This window comes from Dasypus novemcinctus, unplaced genomic scaffold, assembly GCF_030445035.2.
Source record: "Dasypus novemcinctus isolate mDasNov1 unplaced genomic scaffold, mDasNov1.1.hap2 scaffold_254, whole genome shotgun sequence".
Taxonomy (NCBI): domain Eukaryota; kingdom Metazoa; phylum Chordata; class Mammalia; order Cingulata; family Dasypodidae; genus Dasypus; species Dasypus novemcinctus.
Window position 1 is genome coordinate 82,384 of NW_026688220.1, and position 17,239 is coordinate 99,622.

At 36.5% G+C, this 17,239-nt stretch overlaps 1 protein-coding gene across 1 annotated transcript in view; it reads right to left on the reverse strand.

Annotated features, from left to right (window-relative positions):
• Positions 1-17,239, reverse strand: part of LOC131272942 (transport and Golgi organization protein 1 homolog) — a 119,122-nt gene that overhangs the window by 7,000 nt on the left and 94,883 nt on the right. Inside the window, exons 4-14 of the mRNA XM_071213640.1 lie at positions 13,640-13,661; positions 11,326-11,414; positions 11,013-11,090; positions 10,817-10,927; positions 8,507-8,626; positions 8,336-8,423; positions 6,686-6,738; positions 6,507-6,597; positions 6,190-6,328; positions 737-838; positions 59-119 (exon numbers count right to left, since the gene is read on the reverse strand). Coding sequence (XP_071069741.1) covers positions 59-119; positions 737-838; positions 6,190-6,328; positions 6,507-6,597; positions 6,686-6,738; positions 8,336-8,423; positions 8,507-8,626; positions 10,817-10,927; positions 11,013-11,090; positions 11,326-11,376 — 894 coding nt within the window. The 5' untranslated portion in view covers positions 11,377-11,414; positions 13,640-13,661. The remainder of the gene's footprint in view (positions 1-58; positions 120-736; positions 839-6,189; positions 6,329-6,506; positions 6,598-6,685; positions 6,739-8,335; positions 8,424-8,506; positions 8,627-10,816; positions 10,928-11,012; positions 11,091-11,325; positions 11,415-13,639; positions 13,662-17,239) is intronic.

The window sequence follows — 17,239 nt, forward strand, 5'->3', positions numbered from 1 at the left end:
ACTTATATATGAGTTAGATGCTGTAGAATGCTGGGATTGCCAATAGAAAGACTGTTACCTCTTGTTTGAATGAGCTCTCTGCTTGCTGTAGTTTTTTCTCCATTTCTTCAATTATTTTCCTATGAGTTACAATCACTTTCATCAGATAAAGCAAAGTAGTGACCACAAAATCAAATATCCTTTCTATATTCCCAGGACCCTATAAACTGCACCCTTATAGACTTCACCTATACAAATTAAAACATACTTCACATGATTTTAAGAGTACAGTAGGATCAAAGATATTGTCTCAGTTTATTTACTACTTACCAATTGGAAATATCTCAGCTTACATTTCATCATGTCTTGACCCATTCTTAAAATTTCTCTAATCAATCCTAGAATGAGTATCTTTCATTTTAATGTGTTTTTCTTACTTTCCTTATGTTCAGTCCATATTTCCCATGGCTATGACAACTTGGTCTGTCAAATGGTATTATCACTATGCCAAACTTCCTTAGGGATCCCAACAATTACATCACCCCCATTTCTGGCTAGCGCTGGGAATCAATAAAGTATTAGTAACTGAACATTTTTCTTCTTTCATAAAAGTAACTTTTTTCCCTTGTGTAAATTCCCAATTTCTTCTCATCATATATTTATGTTTCTGAACTACTTGGGTCTAAATAATGTACAATAGTTCAAAAACATTCAACACTGGATACACAAACTGCTGGTGGTGAGAAGGTGAGCTCACTTGTAATTCTCTACTTCCTCCATAGCCAAACTGTTTTTTTCCTCTGCAGCTGACAGCTCCTTCTGGGTTTTCTGCTGCTTGTGCTCTTCATGCTCAAGTTTCCTAAGATGAGAAATAAATACACAACACTGTCCATTCACTTGTGAAATTCATGTTTATTCCCTCCCATCACTTTGAAGACCTTCATTCAAATGTCCTTTCCATTCTTCCACATAAATGCATACGTTCACAAACACGATTAGAGGAAAGATGCAAGTCTCCTTTTGACAAACTCTGGACTGCTGGCAAGTTGTCTACTTTTGGACCTTCCCTTCATTAGATCCTACTCAATAGTCAATAAAATTAGCAAATGTAAATAGTACATATGAGACATTCTAAATGACCTTTGGGGGAAAGTCATTTGTGGTGGAACTTTTAATTCCATGTGGGAAATGAGGATTGACCAATTTGTCACAACTAATCAGATTAGGATGAAACAGGAGATGGTTATTGGTCTGATTTCTCTATGGGAAGACGTTTTTGATTGCACATCTTATGAATAACACTGATAAAAAGAGATAACTGCAGGATTTGGCATTATTAAAAATGTGCAGTTAGCTACATGACATTCCCACAGCTCAGAAGTGGAATGTCTAACACCTCCTTCAGAAGTTTCTGGTTGAGAAAAAAGGCAAATCTTAGTAAAGGCAACATCTATGGAATTAAAAAATGATCTCCCCTTCCCCAGAGTCTGAATATTTTCCCTCCAAAGAGATTTTAGGTACAACCTTCAAGCTCAGGGTATCAATCTTTAACTGGATTCAGTTCACTGATAGTGTTGGCAAAGGACAATGGTCAAAGAATGCTTGATTTGCTATGTTGTCTTGTGTTAATTTTTGGGGGGGTTCTCATTCAAACTTCCCAAAATGACTCTTGATTTTCTATAAATCAAGAACATTATTTAAAAAAATCTCTAGGAATGAGGGAAAAGACACACGCACACACACACACACACACACACAGAAAGTAAGATTTATGCACTTGTTTCTGGCCACCCAGGGCGTACTTCAGCAAGTGCTCTCTGTAGTCACTATCATGGAGATGGTGTGCAGTAAGGTAAGGATGTCAAGGGGTACAGAGCACTGCTCTGGCCCTAATATGGCTCACAGTTTACCTCAAACAAGTTGCCAGTAAGGGCAGAGCAACGCTTGCTTCAGACTTGAGATGGGATAAAGCTAAACCTGATGCTTGCTGGAAGATGAGGGACTCTTTTGCTTCATCACTCACACATTAAAATAACTGCCTAAATTTTCAAGAAATTTAAAGGTCAGACGACAAATTTTATCAAAGAACTAGAAACTATAAAACTGAAAAATGAAGTACATCAAATTAAGAACTCTAAGAATAGTTTCAACAGCAAGTTTGACCACAACAGATGAGTGATTTAGGGCATAGGAAAATTTCTTGGAAAAAGTACCTGGCATGATGTCAATGCAATAAAAGAGATTAAAAATTAGAAAGAGAAGTAGGAGACACTGTGGAAGCAGGAAAATGTTTAAAGGGAATCTCAGAAGGAAAGAGTGAGACAGAAGCATCATATGATGAGATATTGGATTATGTTTGTAAACCGGTCCGTACCTGGGCATGATTAAATTATGATTAGGGGCTTTGATTGGGCCATGTCAGTAGGGTGTTGAGGTCCAACCCTTGGTGGGTGGGGCCTCACAGATAAAAGACATGGAAAAGGACAGAGTTGGATATCTGATGTTGGAGTTTTGATGCTGGAGTCTTGAACTGGAGCCCCGGGAAGTAAGCACACAGAGGGGCTTGGTTGTGAGGAAAGAGAAGCAAGCCCTGGGAAGAGAGGAAGCCTGAACCCAGGCAGATATTGGCAGCCATCTTGCTCCAACATGTGGCAAAAGACTTTGGTGAGGGAAGTAACCTATGCTTTAAGGCCTGGTAACTGTAAGCTACTACCCCAAATAAATACCCTTTATAAAAGCCAGCAGATTTCTGGTATTTTGCATCAGCATCCTTTTGGCTGACTAATACAGTGAGATAATAGCTGAGTTAATTCAAAACCGAGGAAAGACATTACAACAAAATTTCAAGGCAGGCTAATGATAACAGTATAAATACACACACATAATCAGTAACCAGGTATATCTCAGTAAAAACCAATGGAAAACAAAATCAATTATAAATCAAAAAGAAAGCAAGAGCGCTGGGTGGGACAGCTTCAGAAGATCAAAAATAAGAATATTTCTTATTTCTTTCCTTCAAAAAATCAATGGGCATTGAAGACAATAGATTTTCTTTGTGGTAACTAACTGCAAAATCAAAGTCAAAGGGAATATCTTTTTTAAAAAAGAGTTAATATAAACATTTTGTCATTCAAATAATAAACCATAGGGATGTTTATTAAAGTATTTTCTTCAGATAAATGGAAAAAATCTGACAGAAGTCTGAAGATGTAGGAAACAATGAAGATTGCAAAATGATAAAAGAAACATATCTAAAAAGAAATTTCCATAGAACATGTCCAATACACTAAAGTCTTGTGGGGTTAAACCATACATAGATTTAAATATATTTATTGTAATATCAAATATTTCAGGAAGATAGTAGAGTTAAAAGTTAGGAAGAGATAAAATATTAATACATATAAGACGTGAATATGGCAAGAGGAAGACCATTTTAGGGTAATTACAAAAAGAAGAGTAAAAGGTCATATGTCTTTCAAACAGTGGGAAAAATTCAGAATAAATAAGTCTGTGAAAGATGGGAAGAAAGAAGAGGAAAAGGATAATTTAAAGCCCGTTATGTGTAGATTCAAACTCATTTTTCAGGGGTCATATTACATTTGAAACAATGACCTGTCTTTTTGTCTCTTCATCTGTTCTTGCATCATCATCCTCTAGAAGATACTTAGAAGAGCATAGAGACCTCAGTGGGCAGGAGGTTGCCACGCAGAAAGAATGTAATAGAACATTTTTGTTGTGGGGCTAATGGTATGCACTAAGTCAAATAAAGTTTTAGGTGGCTCAAGAGTGCTCGGGAGGGGGCTGCAGCACTATACACTTGAGAGGAAACTGGAGGGAATAAGCAGCAAGAATATGATAGCAGGGATCTACGAGGAGAAACACCCTGTATTCTGCTGAAAAACCTGGATTTGACTCTGGAGGGAGCAGAGCATCCTCCTTAGAATGTAAGCTTGGAATGACATGGATGATGTACAGTTGAGCAAGTTTACACTAGCAGTTCTGAAGAGGAAGGATCAGAGCCTGGAAGAGGCAGGTAAAGACAAGAAATTGGAGATAAGTACATCATTTAGGATACCAGGACAAGAAACAAGATCAGGGTCTGAACTCAGTGGCTTTGAGACAGAGAGGGTAGCAAACAAACAAGGGGACCGTCATGGATGAAGGAGCAACTGAATCCATTTCATGATTAAAAACAATTGTGGCTATTTCAGGTGATTATGAAGTTTGGGTAATAAATGGTGACAATATATTCATAACATTGTGAATGTAATTGATAGCACTGAATTATATATGCGAAGGTGGATAAAAGGTGACATTTTAAGTTGTATATAGGTTGCTTGAATAAAAAACTTCTAAAATGTTCTTTCATGAATTCTAACAAATGTATCACAATAAGGCATGTTATTAATAATAGGGTAGAATATGTGAACTCTGTATTTTATGCATTCTTTTTTGGTAAATCTACTACTTCTCTAATAAAAAGCTTGACTCTCCCCCCAAAACTCAGCAAAATAAAAATTGTTGTTGAGGAACCAAAGATCTATAGGTTGCAGAGATTTGTTTTTGAAAAGCCATTAAACATGAGCCCTAAATGACAGAAAAGTGACTGCCTGGTTTTGTTGTTTAATGGCATTAAACAGTAGTGGCCTGGACAATGAAAAAGACTAAACTGTATTTGCTCAGCAAGAGAGGTCTTCTCAGAGATAGCCACATAGATGGATTAAAAAGTATATCCACAGGTTTAAATTTCTACAGCTACAAGAAACCCATTTACAGTAAGTCTGGTATTTTCATGGAAGATCTCAAATAGCACTATAAAATTTATGTAGACTGAAATAACATAAAACTTTCAACAGCAACTCAATTCAATTCAAGTCTGACTCTACACAGAATTATTCAAGACTTCAGAGATCAAGGGCAAGCTTCTGTAAGACTGCCTCCACTCCACACCAACCACAAGTTCAAGGGCATAGGCCATGCATGCTTCAGAGAAACTGGTTATAAAGTTGTATGGGTTCCCATAATCAAGGGTCCACTAAGTTGCCGGAACGATACACAAATGTCTCTGAAAGTGACGTACTTATTATAGTGAAAAGGATACAAATAAGAAAGAGCCAAAATAAATGATGCATTGGAAGGGATACGAGGGATTCTCAAATGCAAGTTACCGTGCTCTTTCCTCGTGGAAACAGAATGCATCATCCTCCTGGTACAAGGATATGTTATCTAACTCCAAATTTTGAGATGTATTCTTCTGAGAAGTAATGAATTACCCAAGTAGATTTACCAAAGAGCTCTTTCTATGTTCTAAACCTCCAGCATTCTTGCCAAGCCACATTTTATAGCAGTTGGTCTGGATAATTGCTTTTTATTGAGTAAAAAATAATATGACACCTTTTATACCTAAAGTTTTTTCAAGTCCTTAAAGATTTTATCCTACTAAAAAACACAAAACAATTGTAAGAGGTACTACAACAAAGGGAAGAGAAGTCCAAATTAGGCTACTTGGTCATAGAGAAAGCAAATATGAATTAACTGGTAGAACAATGTGAGAGCCTGAACATATTAATGGACAAGTACCAGCAAACTGCAAACCACCTTTAGCTACAGTAACTAACCAGGAAACTCTGGCCCACTAACTGTAGCCATCAGTGCAGTATCTACACTTTCAGTTGAGGAAGGCAAACCACAAACCCTGTAACAATCACACAAAAATAGTGAGAATCTGAACATTAACTGACAACTTCCCTACTTTTTTGCCCCTGCTTCCAAATTATGCCCAACGGGGGAGGCCAAATATGCTTAACCAGCCACGTAGGATGCCCCACTTCTAGTTAGCCAATCTCAGCTTTCTCATGACAACAGTCTACAGTCAGGACATATGTAGAATCTTCCTTTTCCTTTCCTACTAAATCTTTTCCATTCCCCTGCCTGCCTTTGACTTGCTGCATAAAATGAGTGGTGGTGTTGACTCTCTTACCAAAGAAAGCCATTTATAGTTAGTCTGTTCTTCTTTGGGTTTTTTCATTTATTTCCACAACAGAAAAGGCATGGATCATTAAAAACACAGGAGCAGGGATTTTATAAACTATAGAATATGGAATTGAAGACAGAAAGGATAAAGCTCATTCTGCACAGATTGAAAACAGCAAAAATACTGGGTTAATTATATAAAAAACAATTATCTACACTGTTCAAAAATAACCTTACTTTTCTGCAGACATCTTTCTCTGTGCATAGATTTCATCAAAAATCTCTAATTTCATGCTTAGGGTTTTGCATTCCTCTTCCTTGGCATGTTTCACAGACCTCAAAGCATTGCATTCATCTTCCAGTTGCTTTAGATATTCTGAAAAGATAAAATATTTCCCCCCCCCATGTGTTTGCATATGGACTTAAAAGTAGTGAACCTGTTTGAGGTAGGGAGAGGAGAGAGATTGGCATCCTGAAAGCATGAAGCCATTTTTTAGCTTTCCAGTGTAAAATCATTTCTGCTAAGTGGGGAATTTTCCAAACAGGCAACATACCCTCCAGGTTACATTTAGTAGTCGTCATGGATCCCAGTCTAAACTGTAATTTTTCCAGGTCATCCTCAGGTGCTGATATTGCTGCTTTTGTCTAAGAATTTCAGAAAGAGAAATACTGTAAAATTCAGGGCGTATAAGAATCCAGGTAGCACTAGAATACTCTGTAAAAATTGTTATACCTGGGAGACATCCATCATCTGTGTCGCTGGAATTTCCATCTTTCTATTCACATCTAAAAAACCAGAAGAGTTTAATTGCTTTATATTTCTTTGTTTTGTAACTTTAAGTTTTCATGCTTCTAAAGTTTTCCAAGAAAATAGAGGCTTATTCCATTATCATTTTCAAACATTGAAAGGAAAAACGAGTTAGTCAGCAGAACTGATCAACTATAATGCACTTTAAGAAATTGGAATATAATTCACATACCACAAATGCACCTTTTCAACGTGTACAATTCCGTGGTTATTAGTTTCTTTATAGTCATGAGACAATCACCACTATCGAACTTCAGAGCATTATCCTTCACCCCCAAAGGAACCATTAGCATCCATTACCCATTAGCAATCTCTTGCCACTTCCATCAAAACTCTGTCTTCTATCCCCTGGCAACCACGAATCTACTTTTTTTTCTCTTTTGATTTGCCTATTCCTGAATTTTATGAAATTATACAATGTGATCTTTTGCATCTGGCTCTTCTCCATAGCATAATGTTACAATGGTTTATCTACACATAGCATATATGGATACCTCCTTTTTTATTGCCAGGTTACATTCCATTATATGGTAAGTGTTAATTTCACAGGCCCACTTGGCTAGGTTACGGTGTCCAGTTGTGTGGTCAAATAAGTACTGGCATAGTTCTTACTGTGAGAGTGTTTCATAGATTTAAAACATTGACCAGTCATTTGTATTTATGGCAGATTATACCTACAACCAAAAAAGTTAACTGCTTTCTGAATGAATAATCTTTTCATTTACTCAGCTGGAGGTCTTAAAGGGAGAATTTAGGATTTAAGTAGTCAGAAAAAAAGAATTTTTATGCCTACTGAAGCCATTCAGCTTCTCCTTCTCCTAGGGAATTCATTGTTACTACAGAGTTTGCAACTTGGATCCTGCCCTATGGAATTTAAGTCTGCCAAATTCCTGGGTCATGTGAGCCAATTCACACACACACAAACACACACACACACATGTATTCAGTCAGTTCTATTTTTCTAGAGAATTTTGGCTAAAACATGGAAATATCACATTTTATTTATCCATTAACTAGTTCATGGACATTTGGTTTATTTCCAATTTGGGCTATTATGAATACTGCTGCAATTAGTACCCACGTACAAGTTTTTCTGTGGACATATGCTGTCATTCCACTGGGTTATATTTACAAGTGGAATTCCAAGATCAGATGGTACAACTATATTTAACTTTTTGAGTTACTGCCAGGATGATTCCAAAAGTATTGCCCTCTTACATTCACACTAGTGATGTATGAGCGGTTCCAATTTCTAGATCCTAGTCAATAGTTCTTATTCTCTCTCCTTTTAATTATATTCATCCAGAGGATATGAAGAGGTATCACACTGTGTGGGGATACGTGTTTAACAAGAGTTTAATTGAGGTATAATTTGCTTTTAATGGAAAGGAAAGCAAAGGCTGGACAGAAACAAGCATATAACTCATATAACGGAGCTGGACAGAAACAAGCATATAACAAAACCAGTGATAGGCCCCCACCGTGCAAATAGTTAGGAGGTGCAGCCTAATCAAGAAAGTACTTCTGTCCTTAACTACAGCATAAGGGATCCAGCCTCCCTGAGAGTCATCTTACCTGTCAGGACTTCATTAACGCCAAGATTTTTGTCCTCAAATTCAGATTCATATGACTCATTCAACTGTGCAATACAATTAGTCAAAGCCTAAAAAGTGAAAAAAGACCGTTAGAATGAAGACCCCCTTTTAGTTAAGGAGATTTAAAAGTTTATCCATGAGATGAACTTACAGCAATAGTATTGTCTTTCTCAGTCATAGCTTTTTCCATGTCTTTCTGTTTGTTTTCCAGGTACTTGATTTTTTCAAGGAGCTCAGAGTGCTCCTTTCTACCTTCAATTTGTTGCTGCATCTGGAAAGAGATAAAAACTGTATGAAAAAGACTTTCATGCTAATGTGCTGGAGGTGCAGTTAATGTTGGGGTTTAAGATATATTTAGGGGATTTGAATCTCTGGACTGACAATGTGATAGCCAGATCCTGAGCCTCAACAGACTCCAGCACCTACAATCTGATTTATTGGACTTACCACACTCAGCTAAGATGGAGGTGAAGAAGGACAACCACCACACCATGGAGCCTAGAGTGATTACAACTGAAAATGGGAGGATTGCATCCAGCATCCAGGTGGAATCTGAGCCTCCTCTTGACATAAAGGTGCAATGGACACAACCAATCCAGTGTCCACATAGAAGAGGTGGCATTGGATTGGGAAAAGTGGACATAATGGACAAAGGGTATGGGGAAAGGCAGGAAGAGATGAGAGGTGGAGGCGTCTTCAGGACATGGAGCTGCCCTGGATGGTGCTTCAGAGGTAATCACCGGACATTGTAAATCCTCACAGGGCCTACATGATGGAATAGAGGAGAGTATGGGCCATGATGTGAACCAATGTATATGAGGTGCAGAGGTGCCCAAAGATGTACTTACCAAATCCAATGGATGTGTCATGATGATGGGAACGAGTGTTGTTGGGGGGGGGGGAGAGGGGGGGTGGGGGGGTGGGGTTGAATGGGACCTCACATATATATTTTTAATGTAATATTACAAAGTCAATAAAAAATAAAAAAATTTAAAAAAAAAACTGTATGAAATAATTCAGTATTTTTACACAAGAGATGTTAGCATCATATGACTGAAGCAAGGAAGAAGGAATCTATGTCTCCTTGTTGGCCTCACATTCCAAACATTTCAGCTTATAGCCTTGAAGGAAAGGAGTGAAGGTTCTCCCACCATCAACCCTACAGTGAAGACAGAATTGCGTGTTTGGGCCCCAGAATTAGCTGTTAAGTAAGCTGGTCGAGTTTAGAACATGCCTCAGAAAGCACATTTGTGCCTGAATAACAATATTTAAGGGATAGACAGTTCATACGCATGATCCATTTTCCATGTGAGTGGAAGGATCTTATCTCAGTGTCTCCCAGTAAGAGTCTGTGCCATATCTTGAACTCCACCGTAACCACCCTCACTTGGTCACTGGAGCAGTAACTGCCCAAGCAGGGTCATCAAAGACCTGACTTTTGTTCTAATTATCTTGTCATCAGCCCTTGGGGTGACTCAGGTTAGAAACTGATTGTGGTGTGACAGGAGAAGCAAAAATCCTGATGGTCACAAGAAATAGTGCCAAGGAAAAGAAATGCAGAAGTAAGCAAATACCCCTAATCCTGGAGTCACATTTCAAATTTTTGCCAATCTGAAAACAAACTTGTCCTCATATCTCCTGATTTTAAAACAAACTTGTCCTCATATCTCCTGATTTTAAAACTGACTTGAAAAATGTCATCCAGGAAGTATGCTTTTTAAGTTCTCTATTTTATATAAACTATGGGATTTATTTTTACCTCATCTTTCTTGTTCCTAAGAGAAATATTTTCTCTCTGTATCAGCACATAGGAAAGAAACAAAACATATTTCCGGATTTCAAAAGGCAATAAGGTAAAAAGGAGGAAGTCAAAAGAACATATCCCTCCTCTAGATCTGCTTTTTGACATAAAAGAAGGTGCTCTAATTTGGATTTAGGAGTAAGTCAACCACATAAAGAAAAGAGGAATGGAAAGATACTGGAAGCAAAAATATTTGATTACATCCACAACGTTTATGCTTTTCAAATAATGCTTGATGACTGAATGACAAGGTAACCACACAGAAGGTTTTATATCATCCAAGTCAAGCAGCTCAAATGAAAGGTTTTCCTTACTGGTAGATAAAAATCTTCATCACCTAGAAAATTCTGTTTTGTGTTAAGGCAAAGACTATTCTCCTTGGATAGGCATTTAGAATCATCTCTCCCACAGTTTCTCAGTTTATGAAACTTGGTGGGAAGTACCTAATGATGTGAGAATTAACCAGGGTTTGGGGAAAACAAATATTGCCTAGGCTTGAAGAAATCAAATGTCTTTTAATACTAGTGCCTGAAAATCCAGACAATTGTTCACATTTTTCAGATTCCCAGACTCCCACGTACTGCTATCAATAGCAATAGAAATCCACACAACGTACACAATGTATAAATTATGGTAACACCTTAGGAGCAAAACTCTTACCAAGATCTGATTTTTTATTTCCTCATTTCTCTTAAAAATCAAGGCCACACGTGTAATTTCAATGCTCTGATTCAGCATTTCATTACTCCCGTTAAGTGTTTTGATGTTATCCTGCAATAAATCATATCAAGATCAGTAATATTCACTATTTTCTTCTGTTTTAGAAATATAATTAAGGAAAAGAAGGGATATTTACCTTAAATTTATTTGCCTCATCAGAAAGAACATTAAATTCCCTCTTGGTTTCTTTTATGCATTTCTTGAATTCACTGGTCTATATAATAAAAGAGCCATTCATGATAAAACATTAATTATAGTGCTAGTAAAACCATCTTACTGAAAGCATTACTTTGCACAGATAGTGTTTGCTTTGAATTTGGACTATCTAAAGAACATGATGACATAAATTTACAAGATGAAAGAAAAAGTAGCATAATACCTGAACTACAGGAAAAGGGAAGCAATTCAAGGTGAAGCCATGGGAAAAAATGGTGAAAGGAAAATTATACCTTCTGCTCCAAAATGGATATTTTTTGGGCAATTTCAGCATTTTCGTCCATGAAATTCTTGATCTTGTTAGAAATTTGTTGTAAATTGACTAAAAACAAAGAAAAACAATCTCTAAGATTATTAGGAAAACCCAAAATTGAATTCACTATTTTATTAACTGCAAAGGTACATTATCTTCCTTTTAGACATAAATTATCTATACAGTATTAGCATCATGCATGAAAACAGCATCTTTTAATTCCATGGCATTCTATACTTATAAATAAATATCAACATAAGGGGGAAGTGTAACCAGATCAAAGTAGTTATTTTTTTTCAGCTAGTGTTAAGAGAAGAAATTGTGGCATTGATACGGCAGGGTTTTAGAAGGGAGTGGGTGGGATGAATAGGTGGAACACAGGGCATATTTAAGATGCTAACATTTTTCCGTACGATACTGCAATGATGGACACATGGCATTATACTTTTGCCAAAACTGATAAAACCGTACAGTACAAAGCGTAAAACATAATGTAAACAATACTCTGGTTAGTTGCAATGCTTCAATATTGGTTTATCAATTGTAACAAATGTACTACACTAATATAAGATGTTAATAATAGGGAAAACAGTGCATGGGTGTGCATGTTATATGGGAATTCCCTATACTTTCAGTGTAATTTTCTTGTAATGCTAAGCACTTCTCTAAAAAGTTTATAAAAAAATAAAAATGAAAAACATTATTTCCATGAGATTCCTATTTTTTTCAAAGATGGGGAGATCAATAAAAGAACTCATCTCTCAATAATGGAGGGTTCTCTATAAAATGTTGCATCGATAGCAGGCCTGAAGATTTTATTTGTGTGGAAAAACAGAGACATCAGTGACTTTTTGTTGAAAAGTCACTCTGAGAGTAGAAATTTGAATGTAGGTAGTAGAAATACTTTTTATCAATTTGTCTCCCTCTTGTTATTCTTTTTATGTGTACACAAGTGAATTATGTGAAAAAGTCTACAACTGAGGTGCAAAGCTTCTTTAATAAACAAAAAATAAACATCCCATGTGATAAGAAAAAGAACTAAAGAGCTTATCTCTCTTTTCATTTATATCACTCTTAGAAAATGAAAGTACATTAAATAGCTTTATCATTACCAGTGATGAAACAGAAATTTGCACACTCTATACATACTACAAATTCTAAATATCAAGGTAAAGAAACAGGTCACTGCGATTGTTTTAAAAATTATTCTCTCTGATTCTCCCCTCTTCTAAGGCTATTTATTTTACAATTCCTTAAAGTCCCTTCTAAAGTGTTACATTATTGGCCTAGCCACAGGACTCTAATTTTCTTACTGCCCAGCAGATTCCATTTCATAAGAATCAGAGTGCGGGGATGTGAAGGGTAAGGACAATGGAATGAGTACACACAGGTCTATCTTTAGCTTTACCAGTTAGCCTATTAGAGATGTTGGACAATTCAAAATTCCACTAAGACTCAAGATTTTCATCTCCAAGATGTGAATGCTAGCACCTACTGCCGAGGAAAACAATATACATAAAGTACCTGTACCTCACAGAAGGATAACACATGTAAATCATCTAGATCAGGGTCCAGTATTCCCTCCTCCTCCACCTGGCATTTTATTCTCTCACCTGACCCCAAATTGCACACTTACCTTCTCTTTACCCAACACGAATGCTCTATTGCTTGAAATCACTGTTCTTACCATACAAATGCTACCAATCCTGGAACTAACATCAGCAACAGGGGGACTTTAATTTAGGCAGGCAGCTTCCCTGGATCTCAACAGACACCACCACTTAAGCACTTACTCATCACAATCAATGAAACATTCGCTGAGTTTATTATCTCCACTTTGTATCATATTCCTTTCCACTCATTCTCCACTGAAATTAATGGCTCCCTCCACTTAACACTCACAAACTTTTGTTTAAACCTCATTTATAACAAATACTACATCCAGTATTATCTAGAATTTTCTCTGAGCCTTGAGGTTTTAGCAGGCACAAACAATTTCAGATTCATCTTTACTTTTACCCAAGAGCCAAGTTATGGACAAACCTTGCAAATTTCAGACTCAAATCATCACTTGTTTCCTCAACATTTTCCTCTTCCTGGTCTCCTTTCTCAGTTGGTTACATCTCCATCTACTCTGTCATACGGGGGAATAACCCAGCAACAGGGAAACTCCAAGAAATAAGAAGTCAACCAGATATCAGAAGTCACCATATTCCCTTTAGTTGAATTAGCATCCTCATGAAATACCAGTATGGAGAATATATTACAAAACTAATGGAAACCTAAATGCTTACCTTGATATGTATGAGGTTTTACCTAGAAGATGGAAAACAAAATTAAAATATGACAAATATATTAAACAGAAACCTATAGTTCCTAAGAAAATAGTAAAAAATGTATTCCAGTAAAAATAAAAGTTTCCTTTTTAAAATGGTGATATCTTATAGGCCATTTCCAGTCAAAGCACTAAGGTAAATACTTTATTTTGGACCGAAGTCTCTCTAAAGTACTTTAAATGAACACAAATCTACCTAATTTTTAAAAAGCTAATGACAGAATTTTTATATGCTCTAAAGCATCATTAACCTAAAATTATTTTTGTCAGCCTCAATATAGATAATTAAGTTTAAATCCCTTTATTGTATTAGAAGTCTCTGAGAATACAAAACAAATGTTAAGTATTCACACTAATGTTGTAGAATTTGAGAGGTTCAATTATTTGCATATAGAGAGGCCAGGACTCAGCAATGATTTTGAGAAGGAAAAATGGTTTATTTTTTTTTCCTTTTTTTTTTAATTGACTTTGTAATAATATTACATTAAAAATATATATGTGAGGTCCCATTCAACCCCACCCCCCCACACCACCTCTCCCCCCCCCCCCCAGCAACACTCATTCCCATCATCATGACACATCCATTGGATTTGGTAAGTACATCTTTGGGCACCTCTGCACCTCATAGTCAATCGGCTGGACTCGGGAGCTTTCTGTTTCAATCCCGAGCCCCGAATAAGATTTTTGAGTCCCTTTTATACAGAGAGGAAAGGCCAAATGGGCCTTTTGTTTCAGTTCTCAATAGGCTTGAATTAGCATATATATCTTCCACATCTTAGGTAAGCTTTTAGCATGGACCTCAGGCATTCTAGGTAAGCTTCTAGCATATTTGGTTTGCACTAAGATATACCTCATTCTCTCATCAGATACATCTTAGACATCTTATTCAGGCATGGTTATTTGCTGAATTGGGAAACAATTCTAAGGAATCGGGTGCTCTAACTTTGTCAGACCACTAAAAATTTATGTCTTCAAATCAGAAAAAGAGTAGGACAGGGCCAGAGAAAATGCACAAGCAACAAGCGAAATGACAGTTAACATTTCAGGAAAGGGCAAAAACTGTTTCCCTAACCCCAAACTTTTCCTGAAGTCATTAAAGAATTACCGCACAATATAACACAGGCGGTACACCATGTATATCCCATGAGAAGACAAACTTCCTTGTCATGCAGAACATATTTCTCCGTTCAAATATTATAAATGGTGATCAGATGCTGAGGGAAACCCAAAAATCTTGCTGTGAGATGAGAATTTAACTGTAGTATCTAAACACCATTCATAATAATTTCATTACAGTAAAAATGCAACCAGAGAGGTCCAACCAGAACAAGGATTTTCCAGTATTGTTGCACTTGCTCACAAGACCAGTGAGCTTCCTCTGCAAACAGCCACCCATCCCAACAGCCAGGGGCAAGCTGAGAGGAGAGATGGACAGGAGACTGAGGACAAGCAAGCCCAGAATAAAGTTCTGCAGCACAGGAGAAAGTAGCCACAGAGCCAACTGAAAAATCAGAGCAGGGATTGGGGACTTGGAACCAGAGAAATGTAGTGGTAAGTATGAAATGCATTCATTCTTCCTCTCCATTTCCCCTTGTACTCTGTGCTTTTCCTTTTTCTGAGGGCAATCCCAGAGGCAAGGAAGGGATAAGGCAAAGCACAAATCCAGGGGGAAAGACATTGCTTTAAAAGGTTATTACAATAGCTATGCCATGGGGACCATTCAATTATGTTGATAAGTCCATTATAATTAAGAAACCAGGAAACTGTTCTCAATTTTAGAAAACTTGCATTCAAAACTTCTGCCCCTTTAGTAAACCAGGAAACTGTTCTCAATTTTAGAAAACTTGCATTCAAAACTTCTGCCCCTTTATCATGCTAGCCTCAGTCATCTGCCAAACTCATTTTTACAGAATGATCTGTTCTGCAAATTATGTTTATAAGTGAGGAATTAGGACTGTCAAAAAATATACTAATGTCCTATTCTTTTCCCAATTAAGAAGTTAAAAAGAACCTAAATTACAAATCAAATCCAAAGGTACCTCCCTCCTTGAATGTGGAACAAATGAGGGGATATGTCAGAACATGTGAGCAGAACACACTTTTTTTTTTTTTTTGCCTGGCATGAGAAATCATTTCATTTCTAAATGGCACATTATGTTTCAATTAATTGTGCCCTAGTGTTGGCCTCAGTCTATCCAGGTCTTCAGTTTTCATTCTGGTCTACCATAAGAAAACCCATGCAACAAATATTTGGTGAGTATAATTATTTCTTACATCTATGAGTCGGAAATGGATTATTTTCTACATAGAAAATAAAATTACTTTACTGGTCTGGGAACACACAGAATCAATTGATTTTGCCCAGCACATGAGACAAACCATAAGAGAGTGATGCATTCAGTTGTGTACCAGCATTCTCTTTTTTTTTTTTTTTTTTGAAGTACCTGGGATTGAACCCAGGACCTTGTACATGGGAAATAGGTGCTCAACCACTGAGCTACATCTGCTTACAGCACCCTCTTTTTGACGCAAACACCCAATTTATAATACCCCCAAAAGTTAAAATACTCAGATGAGATTTACACAAAGTTGTTCCTTAAATCATCTTCAAAGTATAAATGCAGAAACAACTTAAATGCTGTCTATATGGAAAGAGTGTTAAATGGAAAGATAAACTACAAGATATCCATAAGAGATTATGCATTAATTCCAACAGAGTATTGTAAAGATTTTAATTATTATTTAAATATACTTACAAGTATACATCATACGCTTCTAAATTTATTATAGAAAACCACAGAGAAGAAAGCATAGCGATATGCACATACTCACTACAATACGTTTATAGGTTTCTCTAGGGGCAAGGGTGAGAAAGGAAGAATAAAGGTAGAAAATGTGAATGAAACATATCAAAATGATAATATTAGTTTGGTGGTATGATTGCATGATTTTTATTTTTGCATTTTACCTTCGTTTTCCAGATTTTTTTAGGACTTTGTAAGGATTTTTCTAATTCAGAGAAAAAATATATAAAAAAATAAAGCAAAGCAGATTTGGAATATTTAACCTAATAAAATTTATCTAATGAAATGTGGTCTTGATATTATTTTAATCACACAAACAGACAAAAAAGATAGATATTTTTCAAATTTTGGTTTAGTTTAGTGATTAAGATTTTTCTTCTCATGCCAGGTGAGTTATTTATAATAGTAAAACAAATGAAAAAGTCTCAAGGTCTAATACTGGTATAACATCTGTTAAAATATTTTGCATTCATTAATACATTTATCCATATATTGACATATTGAGTTGTTTTAGTTTGCAAAAGGCTGCCAATATAAAAAAAATGGAATGGCTTTTATAATGTGAATGTATTAGGGTAAAAGCTTACAGTTCTGAAACTATGAAATTGTCCAAATCAGGGCATTGTTAGAGATACTGTCTCACCAAAGGTCAGCGGCCAGAGATCCTAGACTTTTGCCACATGGTAAGACAAAACAGGAAGTGATCTCTGCCTTCTCCTCCAGAACACTTTCTCCCAGGGCTCAGCTGTGGGTGA